This window comes from Indicator indicator, chromosome 5, assembly GCF_027791375.1.
Source record: "Indicator indicator isolate 239-I01 chromosome 5, UM_Iind_1.1, whole genome shotgun sequence".
Taxonomy (NCBI): Eukaryota; Metazoa; Chordata; class Aves; order Piciformes; family Indicatoridae; genus Indicator; species Indicator indicator.
The window spans coordinates 17,588,435-17,615,575 of NC_072014.1; the positions used below are offsets into that span (position 1 = coordinate 17,588,435).

A 27,141-nucleotide genomic window follows, 5' to 3' on the forward strand; every position below is an offset into this window, starting at 1 on the left:
TCACTCAGTAAACTCACTAAATTTTACAGAGATGCTGGGAGACCCTGAACAGCTTCTGATCTGTAAGGGAAGTGAGTTGACTTCTTGTTTGCTTTATTTCTGACAGGATCCTTGTACATTTTGTAGCAATGAGGTTGTTTTTTTCTGAGACGCCTCCAGATGAGATGAAGTCAGCAGTAGAGAAGTACAAGCTGAACTGAAAGATGCAGCACTCCTGCTGTAGAGCTACTCACAGAGTCATAGATTCACAGAATGGTTTAGGTTGGAAGGGTCTTTGAAGATCATCTAGTTCCAACATCCCTGCTGTGGGCAGGGACACCTTCCACTAGCCTAGGTTGCTCAAGGCCTCATCCAACCTGGCCTTGAATACCTTCAGGGAGGACGCATTCACGACCTCCCTGGCAACCTGTTCCAGTGTCTCACCACCCTAACTGTAAAAAATTTCTTCCTAATACCCACTCTAAATCTACTCTCTTCAAGCTTAAAAGCTTAAAGCCATTCCTTCTCATCCTATCACTACAAGCCTCTGTAAAAAGTCCCTTCTTTGCTTTCTTTTAGGCCCCCCTTCTGGTACTGGAAGGTTGCTATAAAGTCTCCCTGGAGCTTTCTTTTCTGCAGGCTGAACAGCCCCAACTCTGTCAGCCTTTTCTCACAGTGGGAGATGCTCCAGCCCTCTGATCATCTACATGGCCCTCCTCTGGATTTGCTCCAGCAGTTCCATGTCCCTCTTCTGCTGGGGGCACCAGAATGGATGCAGTACTCTGGGTAGGGCCTTATAAGAGCAGAGGAGCAGAATCCCTTCCCTTGTCCTGCTGGTCACACTTCTTTTGATGCAGCCCAGGACACAGTTGGTCTTCCAGGCTGCAAATGCACATTGCTGGCTCATGTTGAAGTTTTTCATCAACTGACGCTGCTTAGTCCTTTTCCTTGAGACCGCTCTAAAGCCACTCCTCACCTAGCCTATATTTGTGCTTGGGATAGTCCCAACTCAGGTGTAGGACCTTGCACTTGGCCCTGTTGAACTTCACAAGGTTGGTTTGGGCCCACCCCTCAAGCCTGTGTAAGTCCCTTTGGAACTCTACGTAGAGCTCCATCTTCAGTCATCCTTCCTATTTCCCACTGAACTGTTTTCCCTCTGCAACAACCACTACAAACGTTTTTATATACTTTATAAGAGTGTGGCTAGCAGGTTGAGGGAAGTTCTCCTGCTCTACTCTGCCCTGGAATACTGCATCCAGTTCTGGGCTCCCCAGCTGAAGGACAAGAGACTACTTAAGAGAGACCACTGGAGAGAGCCGCTAATATGATTAGGGGCCTAGAACATCTTTTACAAGGAAAGGCTGAGAGAGGTGGGTCTAGTTAACCTGGAGGAGTCTCAGGCTGGGGGGGTGGATCTTGTTAATGTTTATATAAACATCTCAAGGGTGACTGTCAGGAGGATGGAGCCAGACTCTTCTCAGTGGTGTTTGGTGACATGGGGCAATAGACGCAAACTGTAACACAAGAGGTTCCAGGCAAACATTCTGTGATGCTATGAATCTGTAATTCTGTGAAAGGGAAAACTACAGACAAGGCCAGTGAACGCGGAGAACAAAATGGCCGCCGAACGCGCCACCGCCAAACTACGCTTCCCGTCGTACAGCGGCGCCCGGGCGACAGAACCTCGCGCTGCTCCCCACGCTACTTCCGCTACGTGCACGCGCCGAGCGGGACCTGGGCGCAGTGAGCTCGCAGTGTGCGCCGCGTCCCGCCGGAAGTGATGCTGTTTGTGGCGGTGCGCGGCTGTGGGCGGTAGGTACGGAGCGCGGTGGGCCGCGGGTGGTGGCTGGGTAGCAGTAGTCCCGTGGGCAGGGCAGGAGATTGCCTCCTCGCACCTTCCCCGGGAGCCGCGTTGCCCACCGACCAGGTCTGCTTACGGGCTGGATGGTCGCGACCTCCCCTCCCAAGTCGCATCTCGGGAGCGGGCGGAAGGGCCCGGGCGGGGCGGTAAGGCAGCCCCACGGAGAGCACGGTGGCCTGCTGGGGCTATGGTTAGGTGCTGTATGGCAGGGTCTGTGAACAGGGCCTCAGCATCTGCTGCTGCTGCCTGGCCGTCGGTTCTCGCGTCTGGTGGTGCCGAGTGGCCGCGACATTGGTGCTAGAGAACTGGTTGCTGTTTCGCAGCCTTGGTCTGCTCCGCCAGGTGCTGTGTAATCGTAAAAGATAGGACTAGCAGGGGGGTGGGGGTGAGCGGGCTATATGGTTTCTTTTAAGAAGTTGCGGAAACATAGCATTAAAGATCAAAGTAAAGGAGCAGGTTTCTGTGCAGTAAAAGGTTGTTGATTGTCTTTGTGTTATAGATGATATGTTTTTCATATGCTGAACTCCTTGGATTGTCTCATTGCTGCACATTCAGAACTTCTTAAACAGTAGAAAGTCAACATGAAGAGCAGGGTGACACAAGTGAATGTAAGTGTTCTTAAATCTAAACTGTAGTGTTTGATTGGGCTCTTATTACTGCTGATAAGGTTTATAATTAATATTATCTTAAAAAAAAACCTACCTGAATGTAAAACTTATCCTCATTTGACAGCAGCTGTTTAGAACAGAAATGTTGCTGTGAGGTCAGTGAATTATGGTTGTTTCTAGTATGTATTGTTCTAACGATAGAAGTTCTCTATGGTATTAGCATATACCGATGAAGTAATTGGTGAAATGTAGCTGAATGGTGGCTCAACAGAGAGCACAAGCATCTGAAGGAATAGAGAAAAGAGGCATTGAAAAATTACCAATGATGTTAAAATTAAAATGTAAACAGGAAGTAGCAGTTAATGTGTCAGCTATTTTTTGCTGTGAAAGTTAAAGGTTTCCCATTTAAAAGTTCTGTGGTAGATTGCTGAATGGTTAAGAGCTATTTTCATGTTGTAAAGTAATTTTTGGTTTGTAAAGTACATTATTTGGGACAGGTTTGCAGAGCAATACTCTTCTGATACACTTTCAAATCTATGGTATTTATCTGGCTATATTTCTATAGAGCTCAACCTCATATAGACTTCTTCACTTTTGGTTCAAATTTTGGTGACTGAAGTGGTTTTTAATATGGGTGCCTCAGGGAATAGTTTGATATCATCTCATATTTTACCAATATGGCAATTATGGTAGTGCTCCCTCAGGTGTCAAAATGAACCAGTTAGCAGAGGCACACTGTGTGGACACTTTCAGTTAATTATTTTGGTTGAAGTGGACAAAGAAGAGAACTGTAACTTGGGGCAGAAAGCCTGGTAGTAAAGAACTGTGGGTGACCTAGGTGCTTTTGCAAGGAGACATGGTAACTGCCAAATAGACATCCAGTGACAAGCAGAGTCCCTCAGGGATCAGTCCTGGGACCAGTCTTGTTCAACATCTTTGTCGGTGACATGGACGGTGGCATTGAGTGCACCCTCAGCAAGTTTGCTGACAACACCAAGCTGTGTGGTGCAGCAGACATGCTGGAGGGAAGGGATGCCATTCAGAGGGACCTTGACAGGCTGGAGAGGTGGGCACAAGCTAACCTCATGAGGTTCAACAAGACCAAGTGCAAGGTCCTGCATCTGGGTCGAGGCAATCCCAAGCACAAATCCAGGCTGGGCAGTGACTGGCTGGAGAGCAGCCCTGAGGAGAGGGACTTGGGGGTGCTGGTAGACATGAAGCTCAACATGAGCCAGCAGTGTGCACTTGCAGCCCAGAAAGCCAACCAGATCCTGGACTGCATCAGGAGAAGTGTGGCCAGCAGGTCGAGGGAGGTGATTGTCCTTCTCTACTCCACTCTGGTGAGACCCCACCTGGAGTACTGCGTCCAGTTCTGGAGCCCCTATTCCAAGAGGGATATGGACATGCTGGAACGTGTCCAGAGAAAGGCCACGAGGACGATCAGAGGGCTGGAGCACCTCTCCTGAGAACAGACTGAAAGAGTTAGGGCTGTTCGGTCTGGAGAAGAGAAGGCTCTGAGGAGACCTTATTGTGGCCTTCCAGTATCTGAAGGGGGCCTACAAGAAAGCTGGGGAGGGACTTTTTAGAATATCAGGTAGTGACAGGACTAGAGGGAATGGAACAAAGCTGGAAGTGGGTTGATTCAGACTGGATGTGAGGAAGAAGTTCTTCACCAGGGTGAGAGCCTGGAACGGGTTGCCCAGGGAGGTGGTTGAGGCCCTATCCCTGGAGGTGTTTAAGGCCAGGCTGGATGAGGCTCTACTATGAGGTGTCCCTGCCCATGGCAGGGGGCATTGGAACTAGATGATCTTTGTGGTCCCTTCCAACCCTGACTGATTCTATGATTATTTTATTTTTATGACCACTTGTCTTTTAGGGTCTGCTTAGTCAAAGACAGATGATGTAGAACTAATGAGAATGGATCATCCTAAAAAGACCTGCTTTTTCCAGTATGATGAATATTATTTAAATACAGTAACTGTTCTGTGTTTTTCAAAGTGTTTTTTAGCACTTTCTTGGAATCATAGGATACAATCTTGCATTATATTATTTTTAGGGAAAAGACAACAGCATAAGGACTTCTTTTAAACCTCGAATGATTTCAATAATTTCCTATATCATACAGGTCCACAAATATGAATTGAAAGGTACAGAAAATCTTGATGAAAATATACTAATTTCTTGTACTGGTCTTGTCATAGATAATGTTGCTACAGAATTAAATTCTCACATGAACATGAACTTTGTAGGGATACATGCGCCCAGTAAAAAATGGAATGCATTTGTTTTCTACCATTGTCTTGATTCAGAGAAGATAACACAGGGAATAATTTTAACACAGTGTTAGAAGAGTACCCAAGGGAAGGCATTATTCTAGGATATGTTACAGTGGCCTTAAAAGTATAACTATAACTATATATATATATATATATTTACACATGTGGATTTGGGTGATGGCAATACAACCTCTGTTGCTAGGATGATGGTCATAGAATCATAGAATTCTTAGGGTTGGAAGGGACCTCAAGGATCATCTAGTTCTAACCCCCCTGCCATGGGCAGGGATACCTCATACTAGATCAAGTCGCTCAGAGCCACATCCAGCCTGGCCTTAAAAACCTCCAGGGATGGGGCTTCTACCACCTCCCTTGCCAACTGTTGCAGTGTCTCATCACCCTCACAGTGAAGAGTTTCTTCCTAACATCCAACCTGATTCTGCCCATTTCTATTTTTGTTCCATTCCCCCTAGTCATAATCTTTGTGTTGATATTATTTCGTTAGGAAACATCAGTTAATTTTGTTTTTACTTGCATAGATCATTATAAACAGCACACTTGTCACTTAGTAAAGATGCTTTTCTTTCTAATTAAGTTTTTGGAGATCATTTGGTATAGCTGTCCATCAGAGTCTGCTGTGAAGGAGGTGTCATTCTTCTCACCAACAATTTTTAGCTGCTGCTTTGGTGTAGCAAAAGCTACCGTGCTAGCATATTAATACACAGAATGACACTTCAACAAATGAGATGAGTATTTGTGCAAAAAGGTTAGCCAAGATGCATAAACAAGTCCTTGTGTAGAGTTTTTGCATCAAGGTGAAGTGTTACCTATTTCTCATCTGATCAGTGGCTGGTATCATGAGATTATGGTTCTGGAAAAACACAATACTTTAAAGAAAGGGAAGACCCTTGCAATGAAAGTGTAGAGCTTATAAAAGCTATTTCATAGCTGTACTCAAAGTAGTTTTGCAACATCTTGATGAAGGGAATATCTTTGTGTCTTGTAGATGCTGTCATGCTCTGATTTTTGTGTACAACTCCATACTTCTGTGTGTCATGATTCAGTCCACAGAGTTTGCTGTGAACTATTTAATTGTGTATCACTTGAACAGTCCTGCACAGTCACATGCAAAAAACCCATAGAATTAAATTTACTTCCAAGATGTGTCGGTTGGAATGGTATAACTTAAGTGTTTATAATGTATGAATTGAGGAAAGACTTATGAAGAACTATATCATGGTCAGTGAAAAGGAGGAGCATAAGGAGAAATTACACAATAAAGGGTTTTTTTAGGAGAGAGAAAAGGCACTTTTCAAGAAGCAGTTGATTTCTGTTAAGGGTATTGCATGTGATGCAATAAAGTACAAAATGGTATATGGAGGAAGTAAGCAGGAAAGGCAGACCTAGGGTAATCCAGCAGTAATTGACAGCAGATGGCTTGAAAAGTTAAGGAACAGGGCAACCATGAAAGTGTTCATCCACACATTTTCCCAGTCTCTGCCTATTTATAGCTCCCTGAGATAAATGGTTTTGGCAACCCATGTGAGTTTTTCTTACGTGTTTGTTCAGTCTCTTAAACCTATGCAAGCTCTGGATATCTGCAGCACCCTGTATCAGGGAGTCCAGCTCATTAGCTACTTGTTATTTAGAACCAGCATTCCTTGTCAGAATTGACTGCCATTAGCTTTACTTGATAGTCCTTACTTCTTGCAAAGGAGTAGGGAAATTGAAGACATGATGCACATTGTTCTCAAGATAAATGTACTCCTGGCAATTAATATACTATGTTGAGGCTTAATTTTTTTTTAATTATTATTATTTTCGTTTTCTTAAAGCATGGTTCCAGTTACGAAAGGAAGGAGGGCTACAGTTCACGGCAAAAAAGTTTGTCTCCAGAGGACAGGTAGAATGATTGCTTTTTTTAATACCCTACCATTCTGCATGTATACCTCAAACAGTGACTTAGTAAGCTAAACAAAAAATATAAATGACAACAAAAATCATGTTCTGTTTCTTTTTATATATTGCCATACCTGAGCAGTGAGAAAGAAACATAGGTTTAATAAATTACTGGCACGTCAATATAGCAGAAATTAGATTTGTTATTGAAATGAAATATTTAATTGAACGCTAAGGATTATTTTTAAATTGTCGCAGGACTTGGAAATTAGATGCCAGCTTTTTGCTTGCACTCATGTATTGCTGAAACCACAGTTTTCACTTCAGGGCAAGATTATTGATACCAGCAGGAAGTGAAGGAAGGAGTATTATTTGAAATGCATTCTACTGAGGTGTGAGATAAAGTGTTACCAGTTTACTTTTAATTTCACATTTTAATTGGAATAAAACCTCTTACCAAACACTTAGTTTTTTTTCTAATAGTGTCTATTATGTTTCATACTGCACAGGTAAAAAGTAGGTTAAACAAATGGATGCTTAATTTCCAGGGAGTGCACAGTGCTGAATTTATCTTTGGTGTTTGATTTTATTACCATTTAGCATTTCATTTTAAATTCTAGGAGGAGCTTTCTTTTACAGTGCTTCTTTGATTTTATTTTTTATTTTTTGAAACTTTTTCTTCATTTTTTGCTGCCAACAAATTATCATAAAAGGAGCATCTTCAATTTGAATGATGCATATATTGAAACTCAAGTTGCAGATGTGTAACAGTTGTGTATCATAGCATTGTATTGCTTTTCTGAGCTTGCTACTAAGAATTGTGTGTTTTGGATTGTGAGTAGGGATATAGAGCATGACAGGTCTCCATCTCCCAGAAAGAGAAGATACTCTGATGACAGCAGATATGATCAGGAATATTCAAGAAGGGAATACTATGATGACAGAACTTCAGAAGGAAGGTATTTAGCTCATTCTTAAGCAGTGATAAAATATTCCTTAAAATTAGTAAAACTCGGAAACCTTTCATGAACTCTTCAGTGCTGAGTAGTTTTTGTTGGGTTGTTGTTATAGAAGAACAGAAAGAGGGAGAGATCGACATCATGAGAAATGGGAAGAAAGGGAATCTGATCGAAAGAAGCAGAGAAGATACTCATCACCTGATCGCAGGAGTCCAGAGAGGTCGACAGTCCAGAGCTCACATGCTCATGATGAGGCCACTTCAAAGAAGAAGAAAGAAGAAGTGGACCCAATCCTTACTCGCACAGGTGGTGCGTATATTCCACCTGCTAAGCTCAGGATGATGCAAGAGCAAATCACTGATAAAAACAGGTAAGTTGAGAGTCACAGGCTGGTATTTTTATTGAAAAGCAAAGCAGTAAAGGACTTTAGTGAACGTTGGTAAAAATGGGGTACCTTTGGAGGACTCTGATCATTCTTTCAAAGGTCTGTTTTTTGAGAAGAAATCAAATTACGACTGTATCTTCTGCTGCAAAGTGTAAATGGAAAAGTGGGATAGAGTACATGATCAGGGATTTTTGGGAATATCTTGAAAAACTGAATATGCTGAGTTACAGTGTATCTGCAGAGACATATGCAGTGTATCTGTTGTTGCATGTTGGTTTACTGATTTCCCAGTAGTTCAGTGTATAATTGTGAACTAGTCTTGACATTTACACAATGAATACTTTCTTACCTATTTTACTGATTGCAACATACATTCATGTTTTCATAAACATATAGAAAATTCACTCAGTGTTACTGCAAATTTCCACAATAATTTGTGATACCTTTGTAATAGCTTGGCATATCAGAGGATGAGCTGGGAAGCCTTGAAGAAGTCAATCAATGGCCTTGTCAATAAAGTGAATGTTTCTAACATAGAAAATATAATTCATGAGCTCCTTCAGGAAAATATTGTTCGAGGAAGGTAAGTTCAGTATTTTAAAATAATTTTCTTGCCCTTCTGGTAATATGTATAGAGTTCATGTGTACATCACTGTGTGTGCTGTATGTAGTGTGCAAATGCTGGTCACATTTTAAAATTGACTTCAGGCTGTATTGTTCTATGCAGCGTTCCCTACTTGGGGAAGGGACCAGAGGGGAAAATGATTGTATGTGGGAATAAAAATGCAACAGATGGTAATTGTTTCCTTTTCATAAAGGCTTTACCTACATGTTTTACTTGAAAGACATGAAAGTTATGCATTTCTCTATTTACTTCTGTATTCCTAGATTTTTCATGTAAGACAAATCATATTTGTAGCCATTATTTAGCAAAATGAAAGTTTTACTACTGTTACCTACAGTGGATTGTTGTTCTAATGTGGAGACAAGATTATTACGCTGTTTTGCTCATTGCTGGGTCATTGTGACTGTTCTCAAATACTGCATGATGACTTTCTTTGGTTTAGTTTTGATGACTGAGGCTCTGTCCCACAGATCTTAAAGATTTCTTTTCATTTTGCAAAACTGTTTGTGGTGTGGTAAACAAAGGTTTGAAAACAACCATCTGTGTTTTCCAACTATTCCAACTATATACTATTTTATGTGATATGTACTGAATTAAAAACATTCAATGTTGTATTACCAGAAACATCTTAAACTTACATGTTTTTGCAGGGGATTGCTGTCTAGATCCATTTTGCAAGCTCAGAGTGCATCTCCAATTTTTACTCATGTCTATGCAGCTCTTGTGGCTATTATCAATTCAAAATTTCCAAATATTGGTGAGCTGATTCTCAAGAGGTTGATACTAAATTTTCGCAAAGGATATCGCAGAAATGATAAGGTATGTAAAGCATGAAAAAGCAGAAAAGCGTGTTCAAATTACATGCTTCAAAGGAACACACCCAACACCTGTGCATCAGCACATATCATTAGTACACTAAATACAGTAGTATTGCTGTATCAGGAAAGCTTGACAACCTGTTTTGCTGTTATGAGTTGCTACTATGATAGGTTTTTTTTACTTTTCAAACTGCACAGTCCTAATGGTGAATAACTCTCAGTATCCCTAAATAGTTTCAGAACCTTATTTGATTGTGAGATACGCAAATCTATATAGTATGTCTCCTTCCATTATGTTTCCTTCCATTTTTACAATGTATTAAAAGTTTCCTGATTTTGTTTTTTTTTGCAGCAACTCTGTCTAACATCTTCAAAATTTGTTGCTCATTTGATGAATCAGAATGTGGTATGTTACTTCATGTTTCTACTTAATCCAAACCCTATATGGCTATTTAGTTTCAAGAGAGCAGTAGCCTAAGCAAAGATACTCTCCCTGTTCTAAAAGTAATTGAAAACCTGACTTAAGGTTTCCTTTTGATGCCTGCTTTAAGTTGTTAGGACCCTTTTAGAAAAGACCTTAGTATTTGCCTACACGCTTACCATCACTTATGATTACAGTTATGCTCCAGATCTTGCACAGTCTGATACTAAGATGCAAAGCAAATATCATTTAAAGTTTTTTTTGCAACATTGTCATCTGACTTTAACATCTGTATAGACAGAATTAGCCTTAGATGTATCTAAACCAGCTCTATGCCACTTTTTTGTTAGAAAACTGGATACTACAATTTAAATAGTGGTAAGAAGCAGTGTTTCGGAAATGCGTTGGGGATGTACAGCATTTTGGTAACGAGCAACCTAATCTGAGATGTGCTGTTTGCACTTGCAACTAGTTTCTGTTATATGAATGCTGGTTTTGCTTCCTGCAAATGCATTCTTTTTTTTTTCTCTCCTTAATGGCAAAATGTTATTTATTGCTCATTGTTTATTTCAGTAGCATAGTCACATTCACCACAAAGTAGGTGATAATACACATGCTAAAATTCCACTTCATATTTTAACTTCCTGTTAATTAGCTTTGGCCCACTACTTTTGCTCTATGTGTATAAACAAATGAGCGTTGTGGCATCTTCAAAGGCTGGACTGCACTATCAAGTAAGTTAGTGTAATAATAGCATAAAATAGCGTGTTCTAATTCTTTGCTGCCATTCATTCCATAGGCTCATGAGGTTTTATGTTTGGAAATGCTCACTTTGCTCCTTGAAAGGCCTACTGATGACAGTATTGAAGTAGCTATTGGATTTATTAAAGAGAGTGGTCTCAAATTAACTGAAGTTTCTCCTAGAGGTATTAATGGTAAGTGTAATTAGCCTTTTAGTTTTGTCTTTTTGGTGTCAATACAAAAACGATTTACCAATACAAACGTATCTATCTTTTTTTGCAAAGCCATCTTTGACCGTCTTCGACACATTCTGCACGAATCTAAAATTGATATGCGTGTTCAGTATATGATAGAAGTCATGTTTGCTGTAAGGAAGGATGGCTTCAAGGATCATCCAATCATCCCAGAGGGATTAGATCTAGTGGAAGAGGAGGATCAGTTTACTCATATGTTGCCATTAGAAGATGACTACAACCCAGAGGATATTCTTAGTAAGTTAGAAGATAATTCTATGACTTTGCTCCCCATGAAAACAAATTTAAGATTAAATATTTGTTTCCTTCATTCTATTTTTAAAGTAAAGATTCTGTTTTATTCTATAGATGTTTTCAAGATGGATCCAAACTTTATGGAAAATGAAGAGAAATACAAAATGCTAAAAAAAGGTAAGGTAGTGTGTATACACATTTTTACACATAAAATAATATGTCTACACACTGACAAGATATTTCTTTATCCAACTATTGTTGCCAGCCTTTATTAAAGGTGGGTGATACTTGTGACCCAGATAACTGTCAGTTCATCATAGACCTTTCTAATGTATTCCTGATATTTTCTTCAGTGTTGTTTCTCCATCTACATTTTCATTTGGTTATGACATACCTGTTTTTCTGACTTTGCCACATTTTTCCACCTGAGACACCCTTTCACTCATACATGTTTAAATCAAGTTGTTTTGGTAATAAAACTACTGTGGTCTGTATTCCTTTAATCTGGGATACTGCTCTTTCAGAAATTCTTGATGAAGGTGACAGTGAATCTGAAGCTGATCAAGAGGCTGGAAGTAGTGAGGAAGATGAAGATGAGGAGGAGGAGGAGGATGAAGATGGTAAGTGTATGACTGACACCTCATTAGTAATTGTTCGTATGTGAAATGGGAAAGGACAGCTCAAATTGTTACACGTTTTGCAAAATGAAGTTTCAAACGTTAAAGGATGTTTTCATCTTAAATTAGTTTCCTAACAGTTTCAGGTGAGAAATGTCTTGCAAACATTAAGAGTACCAAATGTGAAAACAATACCTTAAAAATTGGTGAAGGCAGCCTTTCCAAACACCTTCTAGTGCTCTGTCGTATTTTTGAATCACTTTCAAAATCAGCATGTATTTTCTTAAAACTGTATTTACTTTTTCTATATCTCATTTTGTAGTTCAGTTCATCCCCTTTCTTGCTCTTTAGTGTAAGTCAGTGTTCACTCATTTTCAAAGAACATACTTAATTCCCAGGAAGAAAAAATTATAAACAAAACTGACATGATTGCGCAGAGTGCACAAGTAATTGAAAAGCCATCCAAGTCTTACTTTTGTAGAATACTGGGAATGGACTTCCTCACCAGTTTGCTGATGTATTTCACAGAAGAGCAGAGTTTACAAGTTGATGAAAACTGAGAATTCACCTAACTTTTCATCATTTATGCTCCTACCAAACTTTACAAGAATGAAGAAATAGTAAGCACCTCATTAACAAAGGTGTTATCAAATCAGAATGGATTTGATTCAAAGTGGATTTTTATGTACTTGCTATGGGACAAAAACATAACTTTGCAGAATGCTGTAATGTAGATCCTACACATAACAAAGAATTTTCTGTTACAATCAGGGCGTCCGTGTAATGTGTTGTAGCATCAAATTATGCAGAAAATACCTTGATAATAATGTAGACCCACGTGAACTTGCTAAATAGTCCTTAATATCTCTAGAAAAAGGTATTACGTTGTGTGCTACAGACCTACAACAGCTCTGTTTATTTAGTGACTACATATACCTGCTTTAATGTTTTGCTGTATTCAAAACCATGGTTTTCTCTTGCAGGTCAGAAAGTTACTGTCCATGACAAAACAGAAATTAACCTGGTCTCTTTCCGTCGTACAATTTATCTTGCTATTCAATCAAGGTAAATACAGTAGAGCTTGGACACCTATAACTGTAGTTGTTGTTCTCTCCTGGGTTGGGGGCCACTGGGGCATGAACCCCATTGCCTTAACAGCAATGACATTCCAGAAATGCAGGGAGCAGAGAATCTCGGAAGTCTTCATAGAAGTCCTTCATTACTGCATTGTAGAATCCCTAGCATTACATAGTCTCAGAGTCCCACTTACAAAAGAAGTCCCAAAGTCCTTAACAGACGAAGCAGGTAACAGATGTAGAAGTCCCGAGCATGTCCCTAGCCTCATCCCTAAACCGAAGCCCTGACCAGAAGTAGCAGCTAACTGACAGAAGCAGGAGTCCCTAGCAAAGCCCTGACACCCCCAAGCAGTTCCTAAGTCCCTAACCCAAGTAACTATTGCCCAGAGTGGCTGTGTATATACTCTTTGTTATCAGTCAACTAACCAGTAAAATCCAACAACATATATAAGCCAAAATCTTCTCCCAGTAAGAAGTGCTAAAGTCAAGGAGGTGGCTTCTGCAGCATGTTCCAGTCAAATGGTGCCAGTGCGAGGATGTTGTTCTTGGCACACGTGGAACATTATTGTTTTGCTCTACGCAGTGTGCCAAGGAATTGGTCAGGTAAGGAATCATGCACTCTGCACATGTCCAGCAGCTGCCCTCAGAACACTGGCTGCAGCACTGTAGTTCTTTTGAAATGGGTGAACTGGAATTCTCTTCCTTGTAAATTTTTTTTTTTTTAATATGCAGTCAAAAAAGCAAAAAATCCCCAAAGATACAAACAAAAAAAGAAACCAGAAAATGACAAAACAAACAAATCCCCCCCAAAACTAAACAAACAAAAAAACCCCAAACCAAACAAAAAAAAAACCCCACAGCAATCCAAGCAAACAAAACAAGAACAGGCAGGGAAGTGTTCTTTAATGGAGCCTGACTTCACTGTGTGAAGCAGGCTGCTTTGACAAATTCTCGTCCTAAGATAAATCCTGTTTGTTTAAAGATGCTTGAGTAGCACAGTGGGACTTCTCTATGAGGATTGCTATAATTAGTTTTCTGAGTGAACAAGTCAATGATCTTCAGATGATAAAGAATCCTAATTTCTGAAAAAAATGCATGACAAGATTAAAGAGATGCTGTGGAGTTTCTTCACTTCTGAAAGTAAGGAGTTCTGCAGTGCGGTAGTCTTGTAGGCCTGTCACAGTCTGCATTGTTTGTAAAATAAGTATATAGATAACGAACCCTAAAGTGCACTGTATTTGTATTCATCTTGGGAATGGAATCCCCTTGCAGTACATGACATGAATAATGAAAACATGATGGTATACCTCTTGTGTTGCCTGGGTGAAAGGAGACATTAATCTGTTGTATACCACTCAATTCTGTCATTAGAAGTAAGCACAGCCCACAGTATTCTGCAGGTCTGAACCTGTATGAGGAGTGAGATAATGTAGTTGTGGCACTGATGAACTAATACCACACTCAAAGGTATGAAAGTGTCTTCACTTACCCAAAGATATTGTTCCATATGTCCTTGCTGTACTTAGGTTTGTGCATCTTATACTTGGGGGGTGAGAAGGGGAAATACCTGCTGGCAGCTAAAGGCTTTCAATATGCGAGAATGGAAGCGCAAAGAGGAGAATTGGTAAACGCTGCTCTTGAGCTCACATAGAGTACTTTTCATTTCACTGGTTTTTCAAGATGTGCAGAATGAGTTCACATGTTTGTGCTTTGCTTAATTTTGTAAAGAGGATGCAATAGTAATAATTACTTGAATCGTTTTACTTTGAAATTGCTTCAAATTTGGATTAATATTCAGATATAAACTGGTGAAATACAAAATGTTTATTTAAAAACTCCACTAGAATAAAAAATACAAGAGTTTCAGCACCAATATCAATATAATTATGAAATGGTTTTAGCATAGCATATATGGCACAGATAATGAGAAATATTTTTTTCCATTATTGTAGCTTAGACTTTGAAGAATGTGCTCACAAGTTGCTGAAGATGGACTTTCCTGAAAGTCAGACTGTAAGCTTTGCTTCTTACTCTTTTTTAATAACATTATAAGAAATAGTACTATGATAGTATCTAAAATCCTTAATCTTGTCCTGGGGCCTGGTTTTTATAGCAAGTAGATGAATGACAGTGATTCCTTACAGCTATTCCTCAAAATGAGTCTTAAAACCTTTAGAGAAAATAGGCTTAAACATATTTCATAAGACATTTATTTTATGTGATTACTTTTTTCTGTGCAGCAGTTCAAGTGTTTCCTCATAGCCTATTTGAAAAGGCTAGTTGGCTGGACTTGTGAAACATTTATCCCATGACAGAATTACTGCCGTGTGGCAGCCATTCTCAGTGCTCTGTCTCTAAGGAATTTGAAGATCATATTTGCAGGCAGCTGTAGACTTCTGTCAGTGGGGTTTGAAATTTATCATAGTGCTAAAGGAATGTACTGTTTTGTTGCTTTCACAGTTGTCTTTGAATAGTAGTGTATTTAATTAAAGCAGTTCTAAGTATGATTGCTTTGTTGTAATCTTGGAGATCATCAGATGAAATGTTTAATCTTCACACACTGTAAGATCAATACAATTGGAATGGTTTCAAATAAGGGAGACTGTCCTTCATCTAGTGTTAGATCCTGGTAGAATATAAATACCTATCTAATTATATAAACAGCTTTTCACTTAGCTGTAAGCTATCATGAGAGTTGCACTTGAGAGAGCTGTTAATCTTCTTGTGGCTTTAATTATCACTATTCTGTTTTATTTGAAACACTAAGTGGAGATCTGGGCTACAGTCAAGTGTTCCTTGAAAACTTGGTTGAATGTAGTAATCAGAAATCAGTTTGCTGATTATTTTTTCAGTTCTTACACTATTTTGTTTCTAAGCAATTTACATGCAAGTAAACTAAGAATTCAGATGATTGCTAAGTATTTTCTTATCTAATTCTTTAATTCTGTGCATGAAATGCAATACTAAGCGTGCATAAGATTGTTATTCTCAATGAAGCATAGCCTGGAGAATTCTAAAGAGAAAAATCCCCAGTTTTCTAGCAAATCAGTTCTGCTGTAAAGAATAAAGAGAACAATCTAGAATATATGTGCTAGATCATACAACGGAGATTTAACTTGTGTGACATTGCTTGTTGGGTAACTGCTCAGAGAAATGTTGGTATTTAACACCACTGCAGTCTCTGTCAACTACTAGCTGTTCTACGGGGAAGAACTACTCAGAAGAAATGAATTTAATGGAGGAAGAAAAAAACCTAACCCATTAGTCAGAATCTTAGGTGTATGAAAAAAGTAGATTTTCTTTTTACCACTTCAACTTTTTTGAGATTTCACTTAAATACTTGCTTCCAGGTTTTTGGTGGATTTTGTTTGGTTTTGTTTGTTTGTTTCCAAATAAAAATAACCAGACATAAGCAGATGAATTTAAGGTATTATTTTTCATATAACTTATGGGGTGCTTATTTACTGAATACGAATCTTTGTTGTGTAAATCTGTGAGGGGCTTTATTTCTGTCTCATCTTTGAGAAACTTTATTTCCTCTATCAGTTACAAATTAAAAATACATGGATGTTACCATACACAAAAATAAATGCACAAACATGGGTTGTTTTTTTTCCTGCTGCACTACAAACACCAAAATTGTAGGAAAGCTCTCAGAGCAACTCCCAAGTCTGAGAGTTAAGAAAATAAGGGTAATTTGAATGCATATGTAACTGTTTGGAATCAATTAAATACAATGCTCAGTAATTGAGAGTACAGTAGCTCCGTGGCTAGCAGCACTATAATCTCTGAAATACTTCCACTGACTTTCATGTCTCTTCAGAGAGCAAGTAATTAGAGGAGACAAAATACGGTATCCCGCTAGCTGTCTAGTCAAGTCTCTAGACAATATTACTTTGTTCCCTCAACGGCTCATTCCAACAGATTCTTTCTTATCACTTTGTGCTTTGGCAAATGTGAAAATTCACGAAGCATCACAATTTTTAATTAAAATTTAATTTAAATTTGTAATTTATTTTTAATTAATGCATAGCCTTCTTTGAAAGCTGCTACATTTAGATGAGTAAGAATGTATATGTTACAGTTTCTGGTGCTTAGATAATTTATTTTGGTTAGCACGCCACCCTATTAAATAAGAAGAATCTGGAATGATGTAGTTATGAGTCTGCCATAATTGCTATGAATTAAATGCTTTAAAAATAAATGCAGAAGTGTTAATTTTGGCATTTTGTGTGCTAGTATGTATCTATCTAAAGAGATGATAAATGAATGTCAACCTATGATACAGTACTAGTTGTAGGAACTAATATAATTAAACTAACTGCATCTTGTCACCTGAAGCATCATCTCTGTGCAGTTTTCTTTTCACCTCACATTAAAGATGTGAGAGATTTGACTTGCTCACTGTGTAGACTTAAAGCTTGAAAGGAGTGTGTATGGGGGCAAAAAGAAAAAACCTGAGGTTTCCATATTTGTATGAGAGCAGAAAGAAAAAACAGATACAGAAATTGAAGTCACTCAAGGATTTTTGAGACTCAGCTCTGTCCATGTGGATAAAAACCAGGAATTTCTGGTTAAATTTACTGCCAGTTTCGAAACAAGGAAAATCATGTCTTATTCTTCCAAGTTAATATCCTCTGATCGAAGCCTGGATTGCATTAGTGCTGCCTTCATTATCAAAACAAACCACAGGATTATTTTTTTTAATCACAAAGCACTTTTTTACTTTTTTGATAGGTTTGACTGAAAGCTTCAGCCACCCATATTGCAGGGTGTGGTCTTCATCTGTAATTTTTTTGAACTTTGATTCAGAGCTTTAGCCAGTCTTGAGAAATTCCTGGAATGTTTGCTGAACTTTTGGATGAATCGTCAAAGTTTATGTATGTTAGTAAGAAGATTACAATTTAGGGTGAGCGTAGGAGAGGTGATAGCGTCATGGTTGGTTGTTTTTACAGTGAAGACTCTGTAGGTAAGAGGTCATTCGTTATGCCAACTCCTGCTATGAATAGTGGTTATCATGAGAAACAGGTACTAGAGCGTTTGAAGTAGTTTAATGGTGTTTCTATTTCTTAAAAATCAGGTTAGGCTTAAAATTCTTGTTGCAAAATTTTTGTTCAAATTAAGTGCAATTTTACAGTTACTTCCTGTTTTTCTTCTTAGAGGGCTCAATAATAGAATTACAGAAACATGGTTTTATTAAGGTTGTTCTCCACAGGTTTTGAGATAGACATGAACATCAATTTTGACACAAATATAGTACTAACTTTCTTGCAGATTAATTGGTTCTGAATTCTTTATGCACAGAGATTTTTGTTGTGGTTTAGCAGGGCTGAATTTGGAAATATATTTAGCAGTTTTTATCAGTGGTTAAATGATCAGATTATTGTATTACATTAACTGCTGTGCAACACAAGTGTTTGTGCTTAATACCCTTAATGGATCTGTCGCACAGCTCTGACTCGCAGAAGCGGATTAAGGCTCAAATGGATAATCTGTAGAATAGGACAGCATAATACTGCTTTTTTTGGCATTGCAGTGGTGAGGGGAGTGTTGGCACTCTCCCTTACTAACCTAAAATGGTTGTGTACTGACTGGAGATGAACAGACTTTCATGAACCGAAATGCTGCTTTTTTTGAAGAGAATGATGCTGTTAAACAGAAATACCCGTGTTCCATTTCCCATCTGATTTGCATGCAATTAACTTTCAGTCTCCAGCTACAGATCAAACGTTGAAGTGCTTTGTGTAGTCTGTGCTACAGCCTGTGAGAAGCTGTAGTACAGCCTTACAGTTGCTTCTTTGGGCGTATGTTCAGTCATGGCAGAGTACGTTATTTCTCTTTTTTTATAAACTAATGTTATTATCCGCATTAATCCCATGCGTTACCAAAGAACATTTAAATCAATTAAAACTGGAGTTAGAGGACTGTGGTATTAATAGTCATTCTGGCCTCTGAACTATGAGGAGAGGAAACAAGCAAGTTCAACTAAAATATCAGAAATAGGTATTTTTAACTTCATGCTTTCCCTTACTGAGTTCTTGTTCTCTGTTATTGGAGGAGTGGAGTACACTTCAGTTTTGTTGTTTTCAGTTGAAACAAAAGTTGAGGGTTCACACAGTAATACAAATCTAGACAAGGGTGACAACTGCTTAGCTAGAGAACTGATCCTTTAGAAAAATGAGGAATATCTTTTTTATTATTTTTTTTCTTGAAATATGCCTACAGGATACTTAACTTTTTTAAACATTATTCAAACAGAGGGCATAAAGAGAAATGCCTTATGTTGTTGCTTAGTCTTCCTCAAGGGTTAGTCTCAAGGGAGACTAATCAAATGCACCACCAACCATGCATTGGTTTTGATCTTAGAAAATGTGTCATGGATTGAATTGAACCTGCTGCTGTCACTCATACCATGCTGCAGTCATGCCAGCTTCAAAAAGTGAAGGTGCTGACTGGAGCAAAGTATTATGGGGCTTGAAGTTCAGATTGCAACATGGGAGGCCTACTGTTCCGGTTGCTGCTTCTGGGTTCTTTGGGTGTTGTTTTTCCACTGGAATGGTGGTGGGACAAGGAGGGATAGGGGCATAGTTTTCTGGCTTGGGCTTTTGACTTGCTTGCATCTGCTTGCTGCTGCTTTGTGCCATACTTCTTCTGCAAATAGGCTAAGTGATTACGTGTTGTGTACCACGTTTATCTGATTTTTTTTGATCAGTAAACTCTATTTTTCTCTCACTTTTTTTTGTCTCAATCCTGAGGTTTTGTGTTACTTTTCCCTCACTTCTGTGTTGGAAAAATAGCCAGGTTAACTCACTGGTTCGGCTTGACCTGCTTTGTTCTGATTCAAACCATGACAATGTGCCTAAAAGAGATTGGCTTTTATTGCTCCTTTTTTTTCAGTTGTGACGAAAACTAAACTTTTATACAGCAATGCTCAAAACTTTGCTGGATTAAGTTAGAGCCTCTTCTATAACAGTATCTTCCCTTCCATGCATTTATCCTAGACAAAAGTAATGGGTCACAGAATATTACTTTTTTCCACTGGAAAAAAAAATGTTACCATAGGCATGGCCTTCTTGGAAGAATTATGCATGCATTTGACACTTTCATTTTTACAGGATGGAGTCACACTTTCTTAGAACAGTCCTAGATGGAGAGGTGGGGGTGTCAGTGTCTCTTTTGCTATTTATGCATCAGGTCTTGAAGCTAACAGAAGTACTTACTTTGACTTGACATTCAGTGAGAATGTAGTCCAGGAAACTGGTATAGAGGGGGATGGTGTAATGCTGATAATTATGTTCTGATCAAGTTGATGATTTCTTAGATTCATTGATTTCTTTTGTTATAGGGCATTGCAGCTGGTAGGTTTGGCAGCTGCACCATTACTTCACAGACTTGCTACTGCCTGTAAAAGTTGATCCTGCTCAAGTAGGCTTCATGAAGCAGGACTTTTTTGTGGGCCTGAAATACTTGAATCAATCTGAATTTTCATAATCTATCATTTAAAGAAAAAAGTACATGGCAGTAATTCTGACATGGAGGTTAGAAGTATGTTGAATTATCTGAGTTCTGTTAATGCACAAACTTCCATTATTTTCCTCCTTTTGTTGTTGTTAATGTCTTGAAGTATAAGTCTAATGACATGGATCACACAAAGGAGCTGAGCTTTGACGGGAAAAAGCATCTAGACCTATAGTTTGATTATTCAAAATATCACTTGAAATAATTATGGTAAGACTAATGGATTATAAGAGGTCTTTTAAACCATACCTATATGGCATGAAATTCCAGAAACAGAACTTAATTAAATATATGATATTAGATAAGATTAATTTAAGCATATGCTTATAACTTTTTAATGAGTTTGAATTTTTCAACTCCTATTGATCTATTTTTACCAGAATTAAAAAAAAAATAAAATCAATAATATCTGAGACTAATTTTGATCTATCTTGAATGCTTAAGGCTTAGTTGTATGTTTTGGAAAACAGGCTGCATGCACTTTATAAATGCGACAGATGATACTTATGTTAAAATATTTCTAATAAGCATTAAAAAGAAGTTTTCTAAAACTGCTTATCTTTATGGCATTTAATATACCAATGAGGCAAAAATAGCTAGTTTTGCAATGTAATTGGGAAGATTGTTGCCTGTCCTATGCATGTTGCAGTATATGTTGATGTCTACAAAATGAAGGTATGGAAGACATAAAAAAATATGCTATATTTATGTGTTACTGATAACAGATGTTAGCTAGAATTCTGACTATTGTTTTTCCAAGCATGTATGTATGCATTTAACTGAAGGAGATGGATTTCCTCACATCAAATGAGTGACATCATTTAAAATTTTTTACTCATGTAGCTTTCAGGTGGAAGGGAAGCTGATTCTGTGGGGCTTTGGTGCATTACTTCATCAAAGGCTTGCGTGTGTGGTGCAGACTTGTAGGAGCATGATGAAAAGTATGTCTATCCTTGTATCCTGTGAATGATTCCTGTGGAAAATGTTTTCATAGGTCTAATTTATGCAAGATTTTTTATGACCCTGTTCAGCTCTAGGCATGCATTGTTCTAAACATAAAACAAGCTGAGGTAAAAAATGGTAAATAAAGGGACAGTATAGTAGCTGCCCTTCAGTACCTGCTACTGAAACATCTTCCATAGCTTTGCCAGCCTTGGCTCTAGATTGTAATTCAGTGGATAAAGAAGAAAAAAAGGAGAGATTGTAGAAAAAATACATATGCATATGATAGTTGTGTACAGTCAAATACTCAGCTGTAGAGAAAGCTTTAAGGGTAATAAGCAGAAGTAAAATACACTTCAGCTGAAATCAAAGAGGAAAAAGAAAAGAGTTAAAAATGTGAACTTAATTGTGAAAACAGTGCAAATGTACCCAGTGAAAGGCACTAATTTAAACAAACTGTGTCCTTTACTAGGTTTGCTTCCAGCAAATTAATTCCTTCAGTTCCTTGAATGATTGTAGCAACCCAAGTGGTGGCATTGTTTGTTTTATATTTGAAGAAGTCACGTTAGCTTATGAGTTTATGATTGTTTCAGCTTTTTTGTGCAATGGATGGAATGGAGTTCCTCTTGGAGGCAGGCTCTGGGGCAGCTCTGAAACTGCAGTCTTAGCTGAATGTAAATCTTAAAAGAAACAGCATAAAAATAAGGGAAGAAGGGGGAAAAAGAACCCATGAGAAAGGAGTGAGAAAGTATCTCTTGTACCTGCAGTGAACATAGCCCTTGAGTGAAGCTGAGAGGATAGAGAGTGGGCAGGGTGTGCTTGTTTTGCTTAAATGGTAAAGCTGGGGGAAAATGTGAGTACAATTTTTCTGTCTTTTCCTAATTCACCCTTTAGCATCTTTAAATGTAACACGATACTTGCTATGTTAGGTTGAGCTACAATCCAACTAAACCATAATCCTGTTTGGATAACATCTAGTAGAAAATGTTTAGGGACAACTGTAAGAAATGCAGTGTATTTAGAGGGAGCTTTCTCCTTATCTTCTGAGGTGCTGGTTTTTTCCGTAATAATAAATATCTTTGAAAAGAGCATGCACTGTCTCTATGGGAGATCAGATATTTTCAAAGCATTTTACTTCACGACTGGGTAGCTATACGTGATGTCTTAACTAAGGTGAATAGTCAATGCTGTGAAAACTGTTGAACAACACAGTATATGAATTGTCTGTAATACTGCAAAACAAATTCATTGCATTCTTTAAAGCAAGTGAATGGGTTAGAAACCACAGGCTCTTCCTATTATAAACATCACCAGAAGAATTATCATTGCAGTGCAGAAATGAGTTAACTAACCTTTAAAGCTATATGTGAAGCTGGAATTGCCACATGAACTTGTTGCAGCTCTCCAAAAATAATTAAATCATATTAAAGTTTGCCAAGTTTTAATCTGTACGGTTGCTCTAGACCTAATGTCAAGCTGTTTAGATAACACTACCAAGAATGTCTTTGTGGGAAGATCTCTTCTCATGCACAAGGTTATTCAAGATACCTTCCTAGAAATCATTGTAACATTTAATTAAAATGTTAAAATATTTAATTACTGGAAACCACAGGGGATACGGATGTTGGAAGTACATTTAAGATGATAAAGAAAAGTAATTTGATTTTCAAGTCTTGATGATGTTATTAGCAATAGCATCAGCACTTTACCCTTTTTATTGTTTAAAAACTGATTAACTGCAGCACTACTGTAACACAAGACAATATAAAAAGTTAATGTGCATTTTAATACTTCACACTAATACAGTGTGACAGTGTGTAAATGAATGCCTTTAAACACATCTGTGAGTTTGTTTGCTATGTTACTGCCTCATTATTTGGAAGAATTTTTTGTTATTACTTTTTTTGTTCAGTGTGGTTGGGTTTTTGTTTTTTTTATGATAGGCAGAATGTTTCCTTTTGGAATGCATGCTTGGCAGAATGGTACGAAAGGGAGAACATGAAATCTGGTATATGTTTCAATAAACTGATGTAAGCTATAGAGAGGGCAAAATGCTTGAAATTATCCCATACTTTTATGGGAGTCTTAGTAGTTTAAAGAGAACTTAAACTGATCGTGGAAGATACAGGACTGACAGCCGAAAGCCTGTTTGGGAATATTATAAACTGGTTTATGCTACTGAGTTGGTCTTTTGAGAAAATAATAGCAATTAAAAAAAAAAGTTAGAGGGGAAAAACTGCAGGCCTGTTTAAGCACTGTGTATTTCATGGCTCTTAATTTATGTAAAAATGTTTGCTCCACTTGTCTTAATTCATGTTTCAAAATGTGCCCTAAGCCAATTCACAGCTGTACTACCATCTGTAACATATGTAGCAGGTCAGAGGAAAAAGTGTTTTTAAACTCATGTTTGTGTACTTGCCTAGATCACTGCTGATAGACTGGGTCTGGTCCTAGGGACAAGGTACAAAGAATCCACTTGCATGTGGATTTCCCCTGTGACTTTTGCTTTGGTATGTGTGAAGGAACAGGAGGAGGAGGCGGCTACCATTGGATGATTACTCATGATCTTGGTGTAATGGTATTGGGGAACATGGAGGAAGGGGGCCAGGCAGCCTGTATCCCAAGAAGACTGGGGATAACTGTTCTAGATAGTTGTTGTCAATGGAGAACATCTTCTGTAGTACTCCTATAGAATCCACATCCACCATGGAAACAAGAAAAATGGAAAAGTTGGCTGCTGACAGTTGAGGAAGCACAAAGGTTTGGGGAGGCTAATCTATCTACATTTCCTTCTTCCTATCCAAGGAGGAGAGATCCTCTTTTAGAGAGTGATGGAGAACATGAGCCTAAACCAGCTTTTTCAGTGAAGTTCTCTCAGTTTTGGTTAGATGAAGTCTAGTCATGTCAACCTCCCAGGGCTGAGTTTAGTCTTTCTGAATGTAAGCCTTTGCCCTCTCCAGTGCTCCACTGTAGCAATTGCAGAGAAGCACTACTTTCTGCTCACTTATGGTAAGCAGAGCTTCTTGTGAAAATTATAGCTGAATAATTGAAGGTATTAGTATATACAAAAATGTACAGATTGTTTTATTTTGCAAATGCACTGCTAAGTATGAGAATTGTATTGGAGCTTCAAGAAGGGCTTGTCTGTAAGCCATTTCGACTTTTGGGAGTTATGAAGAATCTTAATTTTCTATAAACACAGAGGTTGGTGCTATTTAAACAAAACCAAACCCTCCTCCAAAAAAGCCCTCAGCCTCCTTTTTGTACTATGGTGAAGAAATCAGTTTGTAAATTGGTTTTGACCATTTTTTATTTAGATTTACAGTGTGTCAACTCATAAATTTTAGCTTAGGCAGAAGAGGAAGTTTAAAAGGCTGAAGTTTATACTCCTATTCCAGATAATGTGTAAAAGATGAGAAATTCAGAGAACTATTGGTGTTGCCTGTAAAGTTTTATGTAAATGCTCTTGTTCCAAAGCTCATGTCAATGTAAGGCTTTCTTTAGTATTTTGGTACTTAGTAATGAGAGGTTTTTGCTGCTACAGTGAATTTATCTAGACATTTTTTAATTTTTTTTTTTTCTTAAACCAGAAAGAACTCTGCAATATGATACTTGACTGCTGTGCTCAGCAAAGAACATATGAGAAATTCTTTGGTTTACTGGCAGGGGTGAGTTCTATTTTCAGTTTTTATACTTTATGAACTACAAAGTGTTTTCAGATTTTGCATTCCAGGACCCCATGTGAAGTACTCTGTCCAGCTCTGGAGCCCCTAACACGAGAAGGACATGGGACTGTTAATGGGTCCAGGGGAGGGCCATGAAAATGATCAGAGGGCTGGAACTCCTCTTCTGTGAAGACAGATGGAAAGAGTTGGTGGTGTTCAGCCTGGAAAAGAGAAGGCTGAAGGGAGACCTTACAGCAGTATTTGAAGGGAGGCTACAGGACAGCTGGAGAAGGACTTTTTACAAAGACATGTAGTGACAGGACAAGCAGTAATGGCTTCAAACAGGAAGAAGCTAGATTTAGATTAGACATTAGGAAGAAATTCTTCATCATGAGGGTGGTGAGGCACTGGAACAGGTTGCCTAGGGAAGTTGTAGAGACTCCACACCTGCCCATGGCAGGAGGGTTGGAACTAGATGCTCTTTAAGGTCCCTTCCAACCCAAATCATTCTATGATGCTGTGATAGACCGTATCATTGGTTTGCTCTCTTTTTTGCATCAATCTTAAACTAATAGTCTTTTTACCATTATGAACATGATTATATTAGTTGGTTGGTTGTTTAGTGAATTGAATTAACATTTTGATTGTAATAAGCATAGTGAATGCAGAATGAGAGCGCCCATTTTTCTCTTTATATTGTTATTTTTGTGCCCCCCCCTTCTCATTATGGTAGAACAGTAAATCAGTGCCAAAAGTGTGGTACTAAAAAGAGGTAAAAGTATTATTAGTTACCAGAAAATAGCCTAATGCTGAGGATTAATTTTGGAAACTTGTTTTTTATCACTTTATTCAAAGCTGCTTAGTAGGTTTTATTTAGAGGACATGAATGAATACTTACTGTCCCAGGGTTGTGGGTGGTTTGTTGTTTATCTTTTTAAGTTAAGAGCTAGCTCTCTGGTTTTGTGTAATTAATTGCTAATTTAGTTGCACTTAAAAATTCCCTATCTATGATATTGAGAGATCTGAATAGTTAGGATAAAACAGTTGTCTTCTCCAGGGAGCATGTTATGCTTAAATGCTTCTGCTGGCAGTCAGTTACAAAGCACCAACTATATGAATCTACATGGTCAGTAGCATATTAATGTTAATTTCCATGTTACTTGGAATGTTTATGTCCTAAGTATCTTACCTGTGTACTCCCTCCTGCCTCTCTCAGTTCTAAATAGTCATTCAGTGATGCCATGTCTGATGGGGTTACATCAGGTGAAAGTACTGTGTGCGTGGAAGTACAAGAAATTGCTGGTTAATTTGCTCTAGTTCAAAACTGATAATTACCACTTTACAATGCAGATGAGTTTCTTGTTCTGACAAACTGCTTAAAGAAATAAAATGTATCCATTTGAAGGTATTTTCTGCTCCTCCAAGGGTTTTTAAAAAGGAAAATCTTTTGGTAAATACTTGAACCATTAGGTCACTTACATGTAGGGTTTTTGCATGTTTAATCTGTTTTTTTCAAATTGTGCAATTTCTCAGCGTTTCTGCATGTTAAAAAAAGAATATATGGAATCCTTTGAAGCTATTTTCAAAGAACAATATGATACCATTCATCGTTTGGAAACAAACAAACTGAGGAATGTTGCCAAGATGTTTGCTCATCTGCTGTACACCGATTCAATTCCCTGGAGTGTAAGTAAAAAAGGCTATGGTCCTACATGTCTTTTTCATTAATTAATCTTCAGTGTTCAGAAATAATATATAATACATTAGCTTTAGTATTATTCTATAATTTGGAACTACCTGTATTTGTGGCAACCTGTTTTAAGTATTTTCTCAGACACTGTTGAACTCTGTTGTTCCATCTCTTCTTTCTGTCCCTTGTGCATCATTATCCTACCTTCCCCCATTCTTAAGTAGCTGATTTAAGTTGTTATTTTGTGGAACACAGACAAAATTGGTTGATTAAAATGTACTTCTCTTTTTAGAATTTTGAACTTCTAGTCAGCAATGTCAGTAGCAGAACTATCTCTAGAGAAGCTAGCCCTGAGAAACCTTTAAAAATTATGTATCTTATGTTTCATAGAATTACAAGAAATTTGAAAATACTGCCATTATGTGATTTAAGTGCCAAACAAATAAAAGCAATCTTGTTTTCTGAGATGCAATAATGTAACATTACAAATGAAGAAATACCAGAGTAACTTTTCTTTTCATAGTGTTCTATTTTTGTTTCACAGCTTAATCTCCTTCTTCAGGCACACACAAG

At 38.1% G+C, this 27,141-nt stretch overlaps 1 protein-coding gene across 1 annotated transcript in view; it reads left to right on the forward strand.

Annotated features, from left to right (window-relative positions):
• Positions 1 to 1,774: 1,774 nt before the first annotated feature.
• CWC22 (CWC22 spliceosome associated protein homolog) overlaps positions 1,775 to 27,141 on the forward strand; it is a 31,017-nt gene continuing 5,650 nt past the window's right edge. The window contains exons 1-16 of the mRNA XM_054380912.1: positions 1,775 to 1,791; positions 2,340 to 2,448; positions 6,560 to 6,627; positions 7,466 to 7,582; positions 7,695 to 7,952; positions 8,422 to 8,550; positions 9,243 to 9,411; positions 9,763 to 9,816; positions 10,631 to 10,766; positions 10,857 to 11,063; positions 11,175 to 11,237; positions 11,585 to 11,680; positions 12,661 to 12,742; positions 14,706 to 14,766; positions 24,804 to 24,881; positions 26,412 to 26,564. Coding sequence (XP_054236887.1) covers positions 2,422 to 2,448; positions 6,560 to 6,627; positions 7,466 to 7,582; positions 7,695 to 7,952; positions 8,422 to 8,550; positions 9,243 to 9,411; positions 9,763 to 9,816; positions 10,631 to 10,766; positions 10,857 to 11,063; positions 11,175 to 11,237; positions 11,585 to 11,680; positions 12,661 to 12,742; positions 14,706 to 14,766; positions 24,804 to 24,881; positions 26,412 to 26,564 — 1,698 coding nt within the window. The 5' untranslated portion in view covers positions 1,775 to 1,791; positions 2,340 to 2,421. The remainder of the gene's footprint in view (positions 1,792 to 2,339; positions 2,449 to 6,559; positions 6,628 to 7,465; positions 7,583 to 7,694; positions 7,953 to 8,421; positions 8,551 to 9,242; positions 9,412 to 9,762; positions 9,817 to 10,630; positions 10,767 to 10,856; positions 11,064 to 11,174; positions 11,238 to 11,584; positions 11,681 to 12,660; positions 12,743 to 14,705; positions 14,767 to 24,803; positions 24,882 to 26,411; positions 26,565 to 27,141) is intronic.